Source organism: Motacilla alba, chromosome 18 (genome assembly GCF_015832195.1).
Source record: "Motacilla alba alba isolate MOTALB_02 chromosome 18, Motacilla_alba_V1.0_pri, whole genome shotgun sequence".
NCBI lineage: Eukaryota > Metazoa > Chordata > Aves > Passeriformes > Motacillidae > Motacilla > Motacilla alba.
The window spans coordinates 3081015-3097931 of NC_052033.1; the positions used below are offsets into that span (position 1 = coordinate 3081015).

At 41.8% G+C, this 16917-nt stretch overlaps 1 protein-coding gene across 1 annotated transcript in view; it reads right to left on the reverse strand.

The window, feature by feature from the left end:
* The window catches only part of OGFOD3 (2-oxoglutarate and iron dependent oxygenase domain containing 3), a 35351-nt gene that overhangs the window by 16048 nt on the left and 2386 nt on the right, over positions 1-16917 (reverse strand). The window contains 5 exon segments of the mRNA XM_038156771.1: positions 3651-3804; positions 9059-9115; positions 9703-9767; positions 12724-12766; positions 13364-13439. Of these exon segments, the coding sequence (XP_038012699.1) occupies positions 3651-3804; positions 9059-9115; positions 9703-9767; positions 12724-12766; positions 13364-13439 (395 nt within the window).

Here is a 16917-nt window from a genome sequence, read left to right on the forward strand (position 1 = left end):
TTGGGAAATGTGCACTGAAGTGCTGGACTAGCTCTGATAGAAGAAATTCAAGGAAAACAAACCCAAAACCATCTTATGGCAGAGCCTGACAGTTCTGTGAAGGATGAGAGGATCTGTGCCCAGGCAGGGGACTGCACAGATCTCCAAGTCCCACACTGCTTCCACCAGAGAATGCTGTAAGACTGCAGTGCTGACAGTGTGAAGTGTGCAACTCCATTATAAATCAGGTATTTGACATTTGGAAGCCTGAGCTCCAAACAAATTCCATCCAAGATGAAACTCCACATCTTAAAACAACACTCTCTTCATTTGACTGAGAGGCTTATAAATCCAACAAGATTAAATGAGTCATTTGGGTGATTTCAGGGTTTCCATTCCTATGTAACTACAAACCAAGGAAATTTTAGGAGGGGAAAAAAAACAAAGCCTCAGATAAACACAATAAATCTGTACTACTCCATTATGCTGTTAGAAGTCTTCAGGGAGATTCAGGTTGAGAAATCTAATTGCAGTGGACTCAGCAACATCAGGAAAAAGGCAAGAGGGGTTTTCATACGTTCCAAGAAGCCACATCTTTTTAACAACAATGTCACTCTGAAACAGAAAATATAATGAACTGTTTTGCTAAGGCTCCATTTTGCCTTTCTTCTGGAAGGAGGCAAGGAAAAAATTGTGATGTCTTCTAGGAATAACCTTCACTGTTAAAGCATGCAGAAATACCTAAAGTGACTTGTTCTGCTCCAAGGGGAAAGCATAAATAATGATCCAAGACAAAAGCATCCAGCAAACTAGCAAGTTTTATTGATCTTTTTTCAACTTCCCAGCATCACATAGGAACTCTACTGCTCTTTTCTGAGAAGAACTTGTATCAGATCAAGAGAAATGTATTTTTTTTTCCTTGCTTTCAACTGCAGTCTGGAAGTGGAGAAGTTTGCTGGAGGAAGTGGAATACAAGCCAGGCTGACTGCACTGGAGGCAACCTGGGAAGCTGCACAACTTCATCCTAATTAGTCTCTCTCAGACTATTTATGATTATGAACAAGGTGTTTGGAAACTGCCCCAACTGGGATAATTCTCTTCACAGACTCTGAATTATTTAGGTTGTGTAAAAGATCTCCAAGATCACTGACTCCAACCCCTGTCAGAAATCACACAACCCCATTATTCATATAAAACACCACTAAGGTCTAGGTTATGCATTCCAAGTCTAAGAGAGCACTTTTCCTGCTTGTTTTGGGTTTTTTTTTGAAGCTAGAGATGGGTTAGAAAAAGCCAAGGCAAATCAACTGATGTATCTGCTCCCTGAACAGGCAGCCTGCAAGATAAATAAAACATGGACAAAAGAGAAGGATAAAAACAGGAAAACATTCAGCCTGCTGTCCATCACGTTCAGGCATTCTCAGGATGACAGGACAGAAAAGCAGCTTCCACAAATTCTCTTCATGTAAACTTATTTGCATGTAAATGACAAAAATGACTTGGACATTATAGGGGATATTAGGTGGGAACACTTAACTGAGAGGTTATCCAACCACCTTATTCATTTCCCAATGCAAAACACGTGCAGAGAAGAATAAAGAGAATACTGGCAAGCAGGGCTTGGGCAGACACAAATCTCATTATAGTAATAAATCAGAGTCTGGAATTCTAAAATAGGCTTTTTTGGGGCTGAAATAAAAGAGTGGAGCAAATAGGCACGAGCTGTTGAAATATACTGTTTTCCCACCCTTGTGGCAGTCAAATCTGATTCTCTGAAATTGTGGAAAAACTGTAAGGAACCAATGAATTCACTGCACTTCACACAAGCAGAATCACCAGTTTCCTTCTTCCCAAGGGTCTCTTGGAATTTGCTGGAATCCTGGATGCTGAGAATTTTAAACTTTCTGTGCTGAAAGGCACAGACCCCCAAGAGAGCACTGAATTTGACCTGAGGCTGTGGAGAAGGCTTCCAAAATTGATTGACAGCACTGGGATTACAGGTGTGGAGTTGGTTAGAAGTGTGTAATATCATAGGGTGGAAGACTTAGAGTTTGGGATTTTAGACTATAGAAATAAATATAAAGCAAGATGGAGGTTTTAGGGCAGAGACAGGTTGTTCTTCTTTACATTCTTCCTTCTTCTTCATGGGTTTGGGTGATGTTTTTTAATTGGACAGAAAAGTCCTCTCATTGCAGGCTTCAAGGGATCAGTTATTGGGTTAAAAGGGAAAATAATCCAGGTGTCATTTCTTAATTGGATAGTTTAGCCTTAAAAGACCTTGTAACAAGAACATTTAGCCATTTTGTGCCATGCTAATGAAGGACTGCAGAACTCATTGCTGTGGGACTGTAACACTGATAAGAAACAATAAAAACCTGGGTCTGAATGTGAACTATCTTCTCAACTGCCTTCAATCCCAACCCCAAGAGAGGCTGGAAGAAAGGAAGGAAGAAAAGGGAAACAAAGAACCCACAGGAACTGAGCATAACTTGATGGAATTTCTGTGAGCCCCACCAGCACAATTTGCTCCCTACAGCCATTTCCCACCAACACAAATCAAAACAGTCTGGACTTCAAAACCACCCCTACACCTCTGGTCCAGAGCCATTCCTATTCACTGGTTACATCACAGCTTTTCAAACCAGAGGCACCCAAAACCTGGCAGATTCCACCCTGCAGGACTTTCTGCTTCCAAACATAAGCTGTGTCATCACTACCACCACATTTCCTAAATTTAAGCTGCTCCTGCTCACATGAACAAGGACACAGGAACTCACAGCAATGTTGTGACAAACAAAAGACACTTCCCTCAGACCGGCTTTTTCCAGGAAATATTTTCAGGCAAGGAATATTTCTGTTTGATTTTTTCATGTCTCAGGTCATAGACTTCAAGGTACACAGCCCACTTACAGACTTGAGCCCTAAGGAATAACTTGGATTTTACTGGGATTATTTTATTTAGTTCCATTTTGGGTAATCCCTGACTCCAGAGTAACTTTTATAAATCCTGAAGGCATGAAACGTGGGTATTGTGCAGGTGCTTTTTTGGGTTAGTTTTTGTGTTGTGGGGCTTTTTTTCTTTGGTATTCTGCTGTTCTGCACAGAATGCTTGAACTCAGTGAAACTCAGCAATAAACTCAATACCAAATCATTTAAGTCCATTGAGAAATGCCCAGCATTAAGTTATAAGCCTAGAAATAAGACTGTGCAGTTAAAAGGATCAAAACAGCAAGTTATTGAAAGAGGGTACCAGGTCCCACATGGCCACTGAAACACAAGAAGCTTCAATTCACATACAGCTGAAATACAAATATTAAGCCTTTTTGAAGAGCCTTAGATCAATAACAACAGAGACCAACTGACCACTGTGAAACAGCTCCTCCAGATCTGGCTGAAAGAGCAATTCAGGTCATTTTAATCAATGTATCTGACAAAAGAGATTCCTGTGTAGTCATTCTCACAGTTTACTAATTCTAACAAAACTAAACGAGAGAAAATAAAAACGAATGGGATGTAATGGCCTGTGTTTCTAAAACTCACCTCCCATTAGGTTCATCCCCTGAAGCACAAGCTTTCAAACCTGTTTGATGGGTTGTTTAAATGCAAAATGATTTCGAGGTGATTTAATAATAATAATAGATGTTTGCAGCCCATGCCAGCCCCCTCCTCACCTTGTCCACGTGTGGGTGCCAGTACTCATCGTGTGTTGTCTTGGCTCCTGTGCTGTTCATCCTGGAGAAGAAGGTTGGCTTGGTCAGGTACAAGGCAGAAGAGCTGATACCAAACACCTGAGCAATCCTCTGCTGAATCCTCTGCCTCACATCCCTGCAAAGAACACACAGGGCTGTCAGTGACACCTCCCTCCTGCTGCTGCTGTGCTCTTCATCACTCCCTGCTTCTTCCTCAGCTGAGAAACACGGGAACACACAGCCACATCTGATTTTGCCTTGAGAAGGGAGGAGAGGAGAGAGGGGACAGAGGGAAAAGAGAGGGAAAAGAAAGAGAGAGAGAAGAGACTCCCCCAGGGATTTTGGTTAGGGTTTGTTGCTTTGGGTTCTTTTTTTTTAATTATCAGAATATCAAGGAATACAAATTTTGACTCCTGTGGCCTAGGTTTGAAAATTTCTGTCTGTTTTCCTGAGTAATTCCACACCTATCCCACTGTTTGTTAACTGCTGAGAACACTGAAGTCTTTCACAGAGATATTCTGAATCCAAAGCAGGTAAAAAACAAAGTTGTACCTTCATGAAAGGGTTGCCTCTGAAGAACCTTTAATTACTTTTAAATCAACTGGTGAAGTCCCTGGCACCATGAAATTCAGGGTTCTTGGTCAACATATGTATTGGTATTATTATCAGATTTTTTTAAATGAATGTCTCTTTTAAAAGATGTCTTTCACAAATACACAATTACAGTGTACAAACAAGATAATGTGAGAAAACACATTTCTGCAGTTGGGCATGGCATTACATTAGTAGGTTGGTATCTTCCATTGCATTTCTCCACTCGACAGGACTGAACCTCAGCATAACTTTCAAGAGAGTTTTTCCCACGCATTTCTCTAGGGAACTTAAATAATGACTAAAAAGAAGTGGCAGAATTAAAACAAGACCTGTGGTGTGTGTCTACAGGCTGTGAAATTCATCTCTTAAAATCCACAATTACTAAAAAATACTAAATATTCATTCTCTTCACACCTAGTCCCTCACAAGAAATAGAAATAACACACATAGATTTGATTTTTTTAACCTCACTTTGCATTTTTTGGGGTCAATTCAAGCTATTTTACATGTGAAATATAAAAAAGTATCAAACGAAGTCAGGGGGATTTTCAGGGATCTATATGGCTGCAAGAGCTGAGGTTTCAAGTTCAGAGCTACATAGTGGTGGAGTGTGCAAAAGGAAAGAACCTACAGCTCCTTCCTCTCATGCTGTGGGAGGCTGATCTTGCTGTCTGCCTTTTCCAAGGAGCAGGATGCAGGAAAGGCTCTCAGAAAGCATTAACTGCAATGATTCGTTTTGTGAATGGAGAGCTTTGAACAAGCCAGCTGAAGAATTCACAGCCACAAACCCCAGAGCAGCTGATTCCCTGGCCCCTGTGCCAGCCAGGAATAAATCCCCTCCCAAGCAGTCAGGCCACAGTCTTGACATAACTAAACCTCCTCCAGTTGTCCTGCTCTGCAAGGAGTCCTCCCTCTTCTTTCAGCCTGGTTCATTTTTCACTTTTAAAAGCTTTCTATTAAGGTTTGCTGTCTGGTGTTTATAAGGCTCTGTTAAAGCTCCTTTCCTCTTGGAGACTGATGTGCAATGGCTTTGGGCACAATGTGTATTTTACAAACCAAACAGGATGCAAAGCCCTACTCAATACGCCAAATACAGCTTTGAAAAGTAAAATAAGGTCACTTTTTAGCCTAGAAAAACTCATCTGTACAGTCTGTTTTCTGCTGGCCAGGCCATTTCAACATTTATCAATATCCTGACTGCAGGTTTTCATTCCGTTCCCTGCCCTGCGTTTCAAACACAAAATACTGGCAAAATACTTAAGGACAAAAGCATTGTTCTTCACGTGTAAACCAACTGACAAGAGAAGCCAAATTTCAGCTCAGAAGAAAGGAATGAATGAGCCCAAAACTGGGAGAGCCACGTTGTTCCCTCAGCCTCGATGAACCAGAAGCAGCAGGAGCCTCCCTCCCCTCATTGCTCCTCACAACTGTTGGGACAGTTCTGGTGGACTGTGGCTACAAAGAAAATATTTCTTCATGCTGGAGAAGCATTTATTTTCATAAGCACAGGAACTCTTATCTGTTCAGACTGCTGAGGTGCACCCTGGCTCTGAGCAAATGCAATAACAGAGCTCTGCAGGGGCAAGAAATGCCCAGGAACAGCATCCACTCAACAGCATCAGCACCAAATTAATGCTCCCCCCACATCTGTCAGCAGCAGTCCTCGTCCCTTTGCACTGAGTCACTGGGAAATGCCAAAAGGCAGACCAGAACTCCCTGAAAGGAGCACATGAGCACCAGATTCTGTAAAAGTTCTGTTTTGAGTGATGGGTTTTAGGGTGTGTGATACTCTGTCTGCAGATACTCTCATCTGCCTCATGATTTTTAGACCACCAGGCATCCTGTTCGACATCCTGGTTTGGTGGGGGCTTGTCAGGGCCCCAGGACTGGAACTCAATTCTTGCTCACAGGTGTGTTTGTCCACCCCATGGAACACTGCACCCAGTGAAAGGAGAAGGGGCACTTTGCCCTCCTTTGCCTGCATCGCTTTGCTACAGTGGCCCTGGGATTTCTCCACCTCCTAACCTGGCTGGAGTATTTTCTGGAATGACCTTTGGTGGTCTCCACAGAAGACCCTTCATCCACTGTACAACCACTGTGGCAGATGGACTGAGATGGGAGAAGGCTCCCTCCAAGGCTGAGACATGAAACCCCTATATGGAAGAGACTCCTTTTCTCCCCAAGGACTGAAACCTGTAACCTGGGAGGGGGGCAGTGTGTGTGGGGGAGAACAGCTGACCAAACTGAGATGTTTGCCTGCAGGCAGTGACCACTGGACCAAGAAGACAATGGCTCTTGCCCACAGCTGACCAGATGACTATTGTGTTACCCCTCTCCCCTCCTTCACAATTCTCAACAGAAAATTCTAATAAAAACCCCCAAGTTAGCTAGCTTAAACGAGATCTCCCCAGCGTGAAAGTGACTCCTGGACTGGACCTTGACTGCACCTCGAAGAACTTCATCACCTCTACGTTGGTAGCTATTACCTCCCTTTCTCTCAACCCTTTTCTCTCCATAGGCTTTCTCTCTCTCTTTTCCCCAATCCCCTCCAAGGCATTTTGCTGTGATCATTCAATGAAGTACACTGGTTTTGATTGTTACTGCAAACCCCTTGCCGTGTTGGTGTTTTTACCCTGAGATCAGATAACGAACCATCACGATCTCCGTTCGTAAGGACGGATCGTGACAGGGTGATGAGGAAGAAAATAAAAAAAAAAAAAGCCAGTGAAGTAGCTGGAAGTTCAAGGAACACACAACTTGCAAGGAAGTTCACCAGCTTGCAAAGCTGCCAGCTTAATGTAGCAGCAGCAGCACAGAGAGCTGAAAGTGCCACTGGAAAGTTTCTGTGAGACACAGGCTCTGCCAGACCAACACAAAAAATGCAGTCAGGAGCCACTGCAAAGGGTGATTCAGCCATGGTGACAGGAACACTCAAAGCTCAATCCACACAACTCCTTGATGATCCCACTTGTCAGCACTGTCCAGGGAGCTGCCAAAGCAAAGGGCTCCTGCAGCCAGAGAGCTTGAACAGCAATCACACACACAACAGACAGAAAGCAAACCCACAGCTCCTCCCCTGCTCCTGCTTCTGCCTTCATAACCTGGCAGGTTTTGGGAATAAATCTTTGATTGTGCTGCTTTTTGCTCAACTCACCCCTTCCACCAAGCACCCTGATTAAAGGTCTCTCTTCTGAACAAACATTTCATTTGTTATGTGGAACAAGAGGGATTGCTGTAATGTGCTTGGCAGATGGTGGTTAAAGCATCAGCCTAGAAACCATAATTGAGTCTGAAGCAATGTAATTTTGACAGAGACAGTTTAGAAACGAGCCCCCTGGCTCAGGATGCCTTCTCAGATTCGTTATTGTTGCAATCAGTAATACTCAGACATGAATTACATTCAGTAATTTCTCTCAAGAGTGTATTTTTAAAGTGACCTTGGTAGGCAAGGGAAAGTAATGAAGATAAATGCTCCCAAAAATAGCATAAAATCATTCATTAAGGCCATAAAGTACTACAGTCCATGCTAAACCACTGCCATTAATAGGAACAGAAGCATTTGATAATATATTTTGTATTAGCTTCATATCCATTAGACTGAAACATCCCCTATGCTGGCATGAAGCCCCAAGGGAATACTGACATTCCCTAGCAGCTGTCTCATCTCACAGCATCAATTTATAAAATTATTGAAAAATTGAATCCTTCTGTTCATGTAAAACAGCAATTATACATTTTCTTTATGCAAAATTCAATAACAATCAAGGAATCATCTAATTTTTGCAATATTGGGATCAGAAGTAAAAGCATTTTGAAGACATTCATCTATAAAGACAATGACATCTAAAAACATTTGTTAAATAGAAGTAAGCTTGAAGTGATTAATATTTAAGGATTATATTAATTAATTAGTATTTTAATAAAACTAATAAATCCATTTGGCTACTTAACATTCCTTCCACCACTAGAGGGAGGTCAGATTCCTTCACACAGGCAGAAAAAAAAGACAAAAAAAAAAAAAAAAAAAAAAAGAGTTCAAATATTCAAATCAGGGACATTTTAAATTATGAGAAACCAACTGAAATGCATTACCAAAGAATTATTGTGTCTAGTCAACAAAGAATGCTTGTTCCTAAACTCTGGCCACACACCTTCCCAGCCACATGGAACTCGTTAGCTTTGTTGTGTTTGTTAAGTGCATGAGCAGGGCTGCAGGAAAGCTGGGAGCATCAGATGCCAGAGCTGTTCCATTTTAGAGTTATTTCATCCTCTGGCTGCTTCTCCAGCCACAATATGAATCATCTCAAGTCCTTCCACTTCCTGCTTTACCATTTTTAATGTTTTGCTACACTCTGCCTCAAAAAACCACAAGTTCCTGATGTAATACTAGCCCAGAATTGTGTTTGTCATCTCACACAACCCCTTGGATAACGTGTGAAAGAGGAGGTAATGAGGATTTTCCATCCCAAATCCCCACAGAGCTCAGAGGAGCAGCTCTTCTTGCTGGGAGGGAGGGAAATGTGTGGTGCTGCCATCACCCTGAATACATTCACACCATAAAACTGTCCTGACGTGGCTGATGCAGCTCCAAGCAGCTGATGTTTATCAGTCACTAAAAAAATCCTTTTACTTCTCTTCCTCGAGTCATTCAGTTCTCAGATATTGGTATTTTCAGCTGCAAAATCCTGTGTATGAATGCAAAGGGCAACCCCCTCCCAGCCTGCAAGCCACAAAAAACTCAAAAGCATAAAAAGTTCTGGTTTGTGGCTCATTCAGCAGTTATTGGGAATCTTTACCTGTATAAGGCAAAATCCTCTTCTGTGAAGATGTCTTTAATTTTGTCCCCAAAGTACCTGAAAAATTAAACAACAATGTGAAAGAGGAGCTGCTGAATCATACTGAGCAACAACAAGACACCTCCTTCCCTCCACCCATGCTTTACCCACTATCAAAAAGTGAGAATACAACACCAAAAAAATCTTACAAATGCTTTTGAGCATGATGTCCAAAAGCAATGCTAAAAGATCAAATGTTAAAAGATTTAAGGATTGAAATGCTGCAACTGGTAATGGCATTCCTCAGGTATTAAAAAAATCCCCTCCCACATCATGAAATAAGCATATGTTTTTAGGGGTTCAGGCTATTTGATTTCTTCCACTGTTGAATAAACTAAACTATAACTGTGAAAAAATACTATGATTAACTGGTGCAAGAAAATAAAAATAAAGATAATGGCAGCTTTCAAAGTGCCCAGTTCAATAACAGATCCATTTTCATGCCAGGAAAGCTCTTTAACTGGTCATGGAAACTGTGGTGGATGCAGCCAAGTCCCATAATTTCTCATCACTAATCCCAGCCCAGGGGCTGGAGACACTGGGGAAGGCAGTGGGCAGGGAAGGGGTGGAGTGACAGCAGGCAGGAAGCCACAGGCTCATTTTACCTGTACAGATTAACAAAATGCTTCCCCAGGGAAAGAGCTCCAGAGTGCAAGTCCAAAATTGATGCCTGGAAAAGGAAACAAAGAAGGAAAAATGAGCATGAAAAGGTTTTAGCATTATTTAACTATGACCTTTAATCACTGTCCCAAGTTGCCTCTCACTTTCCACAGCCTCCCAAGGTAAAAGCAACTTCCAGCCTTTGGGTTCACAATACAACATTTATTTTACAACTAGAAACCTCCCTCAGATCCCTGCAGAGATTATTAGGTATTATGAAAAAAAAAAAGCACAGGACTGCTGTTTCTGAGATTCAGATCTGACAGGGAATTGCCAGTCTCCCCCCATGGGCTCAGGGTAAGTCACTCTGCTCCAGGATCCCTTCTTGAAGACATTTCCCTTCCAGATACATTTTCCAGTATTTGTCTGCTCAAGTAGCAGCACTAATATTTATCTTGCCCTGCATTTGTTATTAAAACTTCTCCTTCACCACGAGATCCTGTATACTTCCCATATTTAATACAGACATTAAAAACTCTGTTTAAAAGTACACTTAGAATTCTAAGGCTTAGTAGGGCCAAACTTTCTTTTCCTCAATCTCTAAGCTGCTACAAAAGAAAACCACATAGAGAAAAGGTTTTTCACAAAGGAAAACTCAATCCATTTCTTCATCCACTTCAAGCCCAACTCTTCTGCTGAGCTCCCAACAAGCTGCAAAGATCAGTATTCAGATTTGTGAGATCCAAAGCTGTGTTCGGTGTCAGGTACACACAGGCAGCGTGTGTAATTGTGACTGTGATATGTGTGGAAACTGATCAGGGGACAATTAAAGGACGAATTCTAAAAAATAACTGAGGGAGTAAAGCATGGAAGAAGGCCTTTGAACTTATCCTTTGTTTGCAATTAACCTTTATAGCATCTGAAATAAAGCTTTAAGGATGTTGCTGCTGGACAGGAACTTTCTGCACGTAGCTAAGCATTGAACAGCTTTGCAATAATCACCTTTGGAAGTATAATTTTAGAATATTCTTGTAGTAAGGAGCTTTGAAAATATAAGTTTAGAATATATGTAAAGGAAAGATGCTTATCTCAACACCTTAGCAAAACAGTAAAAAGCAGCTTGAGAAAGTAAGATGAACATCAACCCAAGGATTGATGGCTTCGACCAAGGGAAGCTGGACATCACTGTTATGGGATTTATAGTCTTTGCAATTAAAAGGTGGACCCACATCTGGAGTCTGGACTGCACCAGCTGGGAGGCCTCTTTCTTCTTTGGGAAGTCGGACCCCACCATCTGGGAATACTCCTTTCTGGGGTACATCCTGAGAAAAACTAACTCACAATAGTGTATAGAGTTGTGACGTAAAAATTGGGAATAGAAACTGCTGAGAAAAGCTTATGTGCACCCCTATAAATATCTGCACGCCCCAACCATCGGTGTGCAGCTGGAGGGAAAACTTCCCCCCTGTACCCAGTGCTGTTTTGCTCATACTTTACCACATTAATTAATAAATTGATTGCTGCTTGAATATTGGCCTAGTCAAGCTTCTTATTTATAACAGATTTGCCAGAAGAGAGGATTCTAAAATGTTTCTCTAAATTGAATAAAGTACACTTTAGTATGTCCCTTGCTGTCCACAAAACACATGTTTGTTCTGCATCAGTTGTGAAGTTTTTAAAAATAGAACTGTCTAACAGAAGTCTTCTTGTTATTGACACCAGAAATATCAAAGAGCAGCAGTTAATTAACCTGACTGGCACTGAAGCAATGACATCCCTGAGGTACAATATCTGGGCACTCATCTTGGAATTTGCCATTGTTTGGATGCACCACAGACCATTCACATCATTCTACCAAAACCCCAGCAGTAATAACACTGGTGACAGGGGAACACACTCATCACAGAAAATCTCTGCAGCCTCAATTGCTCTGTGCAGGGGAACCCTACTAACCCTTATTAGAAGAGATAATAACTTTTTTTTTTAAACAAACCTACACAAATAACCTTATTTACCTCTTGAAAAATACATAAAGTAACAAGTTACTGGAGTGGACACAGCATGAGCTTTTCCAACCTGCCCTTCCCACTGCTCTCCAGAAGCTTCAGAGCACTGTTAAGGAAGCAATCTCACTCTCAGGCAAGAGCAGCTCTTGCATCAAACTTTACTCAAGCTTCAGAAGCAAAATACTTTCATCTATTTGTTTCTGGTTCTGTACAAAAGTCTAAACCACAGCTAAAAGAAGTAAAACTGCTCCTGTGTGGCTTCAAAGATATGTTTGTGACCATATTAAAGTAGATTGTAAGAAGTAGCACAACACAGCTGAGAAGATTAATTAAATTTAAAAACAAATTGCCTTTCTAACTCTTTCCACATGCTTTTCAAACTTACACATTTCTTCTCACTTCCCAAGCTCCAGATGATTACAGTTTGGAAGATCCAAAATAATGAAATTAATGTAAAAAAAAAAGACAAACCCCTAAGAATTGCAGTTATTCACAGCTGAGAAGGAAATAGCTATGACATAAAGGCTAGAAAAGCCAGATAAAGGATGAAGAGGGAACCTGAAAAAGAAAGAATATTCTTCAGGGTTGTTTCAGACAGGGGAAAACAGCTGAATGACAAGACAGGGACTTTCTTACACACAAGCACAGAGCTCTTTGTTCAACAGCTACCTGTTATTTGTCACTACACAAAAACAATCTTTTCCTGAGGCTGTGAACCACTGTGATTTACTTTCAGAAGACAAACTTTTGCATATCTGCTATAGCAACTGTTTCCAGATGAAGACAAAACCAGTTCAAGAGAGGTGCTAGAAATAATTAAATACAAGGAAATGTATTCTGTATTGCAGAAATCAAGAGCTAGCAGAAGTAATAATGAGAAATAACTTTCCAAATCAATTATTTTCCAAGTCTGAACAGATGGAAAAAATCTCCATCTCCTCACCTCAGCCCCCAAAAAAATGCATTTATAATCTTGCCTTGGCAGTAAAAGAATGTAGAAAATAACAGGACACTGCTCACCCCTCCATCAGATCCTCCCAAGGACAGTCCCCTCTCTGCTATTCTGCAGGCAAAACAATAATCTCAGATGAGAACTGGAGTGTGATTAATTTGTCCTTTAATGTCCTTAGTTACAACATGTACCTCCCCAGAGAGTGGGATTTGATGCTTCAAGTAGAACCCAATTGAGTTAACAGCAGCTCCATTTTTTTTTTTTTGGAAACTGAACCTTCCAGCCTGTCATGAAAATGAAGTAATTGTGTTGCAGAACATTTCTGAGCTTGCAGCTCCCTTCCACAAATCCCAAAAATACCCTAAAAGCAGTCCCTTCACAGAGGGCTGCTGCTGATCACCCAGCCAGAGACACAGCTGCAATAAGGCTTCCATTGTTTTGTTCTGCTTTTAAAGGCCAAATGAAAATCCTTTCAAACTTATTTAATTCATTTTCCTTTCTTTCTGTGAAGTGCTCACACCCCTCAGAGCCAGGCAGATTCTGTGTGAAAGAACTGCCCCCACTAGAGTAAAAATGGAAAATGGCTTTAGTAACAAAAATGTCATGTTTTAATCAGTCTAACCCATCCTGCTCACCCATCCTACCCCTCAGATTGGCACAATGTCATCGAAGGCAGTGCTTTTAAAAGTTAAGAGCTAAAAGAATTACCTACGAATTCTTTCAGCTTCTTCCCTGGTGATTACAGCATCTGTCACACCTCTTCCACACTTCCTAGGAGTGCAACCTGCAACACAAAGAGGAGGAAAAGAACCCATTGGAACCACTTCGGCCACCTGGAGGGCAGGTTTTGAAGTGAGACTTTGCACAAAAGTCTCTCCTGAAGTCACTCTCGAAGCACGCAGCTTGGATATAGAAGATTTAAAAAGTCCCCTAAAACTCACTGCTAAGAAATCTAACATGAAATTTTAAAAGCTCCTGGGAATAACAAGTCAGCAGCAGGAGTTCCAGGTGAAGAATATATGAAAGTTCTTTTAAGTCTGGTTGACAACAATCTTCAGGCAAGAAGAAGAAATTAAATCAGTTCTGAGCCACCAGAGACCTTGGGATGTGACTTTTGGCACTTTTCTGAGGAAGATCCATTTAGAGATGTAAAGCCCCAGGAGAGATGGGCAGAGTGTGGCTTCTGACACTGCCAACACACTCAGTGCAAGAATTATTTATTCATCAGAACACAAAATTCCTGGAAAGAAATCCATCAATTCACCCACGGAGGAGAAAAGCATCACTGTGCTCTGATCAAAGGCAGCTCACAACAATGACCAGGCAGGTGGGAGGAGTTTTGCCAGGAATTTTGCAGGAATTTCCATTTCCTATTACTGGATATACCCCAGCTACATGTCAGGTGGGCTGCAAGGGAAAGCTGATTTTCAAGTAGAGTAAACTCAAAGGAGAAATTCAATACTCCAGAGCAAACCTGACTATTGAGAGCTTCCTTTCTACAACATTCTGCAAAGATTTCTGATTTCAGACAAGATTTGTTCCTTTTCCAGCTGCAAATATCCAGGCTTGGCAAAACTACAAGGTTATCTCAGGCAATTTTTACATGTCTGGGGGCTCTGACAGAGAGCTGGAAGCAGGAGGTGCTCTGAAAGCAACAGCACAAGCTTTCCCAAATGGAGGAAAAAACTCCAACAAACAGAAAAATGTGGTCCAGCATAAAGTCAGTACAGCACAAACACTGGGTGAATGCTCAGGAAAAATCAGAACAGTCTGTTTGAGAATGATTTCAGCAGTAAGAAAAGTGTCCTCTCTGTCTCAGAGACCGTGGCACACGCGAGCAAGGAAGAGTCAAAGACTTACCTGGAGAATCTCAGGAGAAATTCAGATTAGCACTGCAGGTACCTGATAGCTTCCACAAATTTGTGCCCAGCAGATACAAACCCATCCCTTTATCTCAGTTATAACCCTGTATTTCAGCTCCTCTCAAGGTACTCAGAACAAAGTGATTTTCAGAGTGGTGATATTTCCCCAGCTACCACTAACTCAAGAGGAGCTTGGTTTATTGAATATCTCTAGAAAAAAAATGTTGCTTTTTCTGAGAAGTATGACATAAGGTAACCTGGTATACCATTTTGCTCCTAATTTTCATTAAAGTTTATATTCTGAAAGAATTAATGGTTGCAATTCCCCTCTTGCAAAAGAGAGCTTCCAGCTCAGCCTGTAGCAGCAGAATTGTCTGTGCTTGCTGAGACATTAATTGCTCTTGCTTGGTTTTTTAAATATTGTTATGGTGTCCAGAGAGATTGTAAAAAGTGGGTGCTATGTAGTAAAATTTTGTACTTGTAAAAAAAAAGGGAAGAAAAAATGCTATGATTTGAAAACCTTGATCTGATCTGGTCCTTTATCTGATAAGGCACCATCAGGTCTGGCTATCAGGTAAATCAAGGTAAAGGAGGAACATCCCAAAACATGTAAAACACACCTACTGCCAGCTGGCCCCTGCTCCCATTCAGCACAAAAAGCAGAATGTAACACAAGGGACCAAGTGCCCAAACTGCAGCTGTGTCTCCTTCTTGGTGGTATTTAACCAAGAACCGCTCACTGCTGAGCCAGAGAGGACTCACAGGGGAAAAAAGCTCTGCTAAGATTTCCCCCCTGAGGCTCAGGATGATAGAACAGTTTGGTGGGAAGGGATTTTGGAGATGCTCTCACTCCTCCTGCCCTGGCAGGGAACAATCCCTCTCCAAGGCAGAGATTTACAGCTGCCATCCCCACAGCAGGCTGTGTTAGACCTTTCCACATCCCCTGGCCTTGTCTCTGGAACAACACCTTAATTCTGTCTCCTGGGCACTGCCCTTAACTCTGCCTCCTGGGCACTGCCCAGGGATGCTCTGTGCACTGACACAAAATGCCAACACACAGCAGAAATAAAGATTTCACCCCACACAGTGGCCACAGTAGGTTGAAGCAGTGAGCTGTGTCTCAGGAGAGCAGAAATGGCCAAGATCTGCCCCCAGAGTTTAGAACGCAGGTGAGACTGTGCTCACATTACACCCTACCTTCTGCAAATATAATAAGTTAAGTGCTTGGCCCGTGAAAAATAGGAAATTTTATTTGGTATGAAGTGGATTTACAGGCAGGCAGCGCTAAGGGAATAAATCCTGCTCTGACACCAGCCACCAAATCACTGGAAGCAAACTGGAAGCTCAGTTGCACCGAGTTCAGCTGGAAGCAGGGACAGGTGCATAAATAAAAAGCTCATTTTAGCTGTGGAAACTTCACAGCTGAGCATCAGACACTGAGTGGTGACAGGAATGTGCCTCCTCCTGACACAGAGCCCACAGCTGAGGGTGCCAAACCAGGCTAAAGACTGGGAATGAAGAGCTATTGAGTGACAGAAACCCATTTCCAAGTGCCTAAAGCTGCTGAGCTGATCCATAATCCACATTTTCTGCCTGGACACACAAAACTCCTCCACAGCTCATCACCACCCTCTCGTGGGAAAACTGTCACAGCTCAGCTTTAATTAACCAATTAACAGCTGGATCCTCAAAAGCATGGTCACAACATAGATAAAATAAAATTTTACAAAAACCCCAAAACCCCAGAAATAAACTCCAAATAAATCACAGAACTTTAAGCAGCAGCACCAAGCAAACACCTAATTAGAAAGGTGAGTCAATTGTCCCCATACAAAGCCAAGAGGTGAGACCTCACCCTGCAGCCAGCACTTGCTGCTGCACCCCAGACACCCCCAAAAATAAAGAATACATTCATTCCTGCTCCTGGAGAGATGTGCTTCAAGTTCCTGCCTTCCTTACAGTGAAAAGAATAGGATAAAAAAGAAGGAATAGGAAAAAAAAAAACAATGACTAGCATAACTGGTGGGATGGCCCAGACCACAAGCTCAAAAACTTGCTCTTGCAAACCTGGGAAGGGAAAAGTAAAGTTGTGTTAGTTTTTGGGGGTTTATTTTGGTAAGCAAACACTGCAGTAGCAGAATCCAAAGACTTTTAGCCCCAGGTCAATTATAACCACATCACCAGCTGCAGTTTTCTCTGGCCTTGCACTACAGAAATTCACCCAGCAGCAGTTTCCCCTTACAGTAACTATGAAAAGCTAACACAGAACATGTGTTCTCATGTCAAAAAAAAAAAACTACCTTACCATGACAGTTTTTTTGTTGGTAGCTTCCTGACATCAGTTTTCTTGGCCTAAATAACATTTGAGATGAATCCTCAAAAAAAAAAAAAGATGCCTCA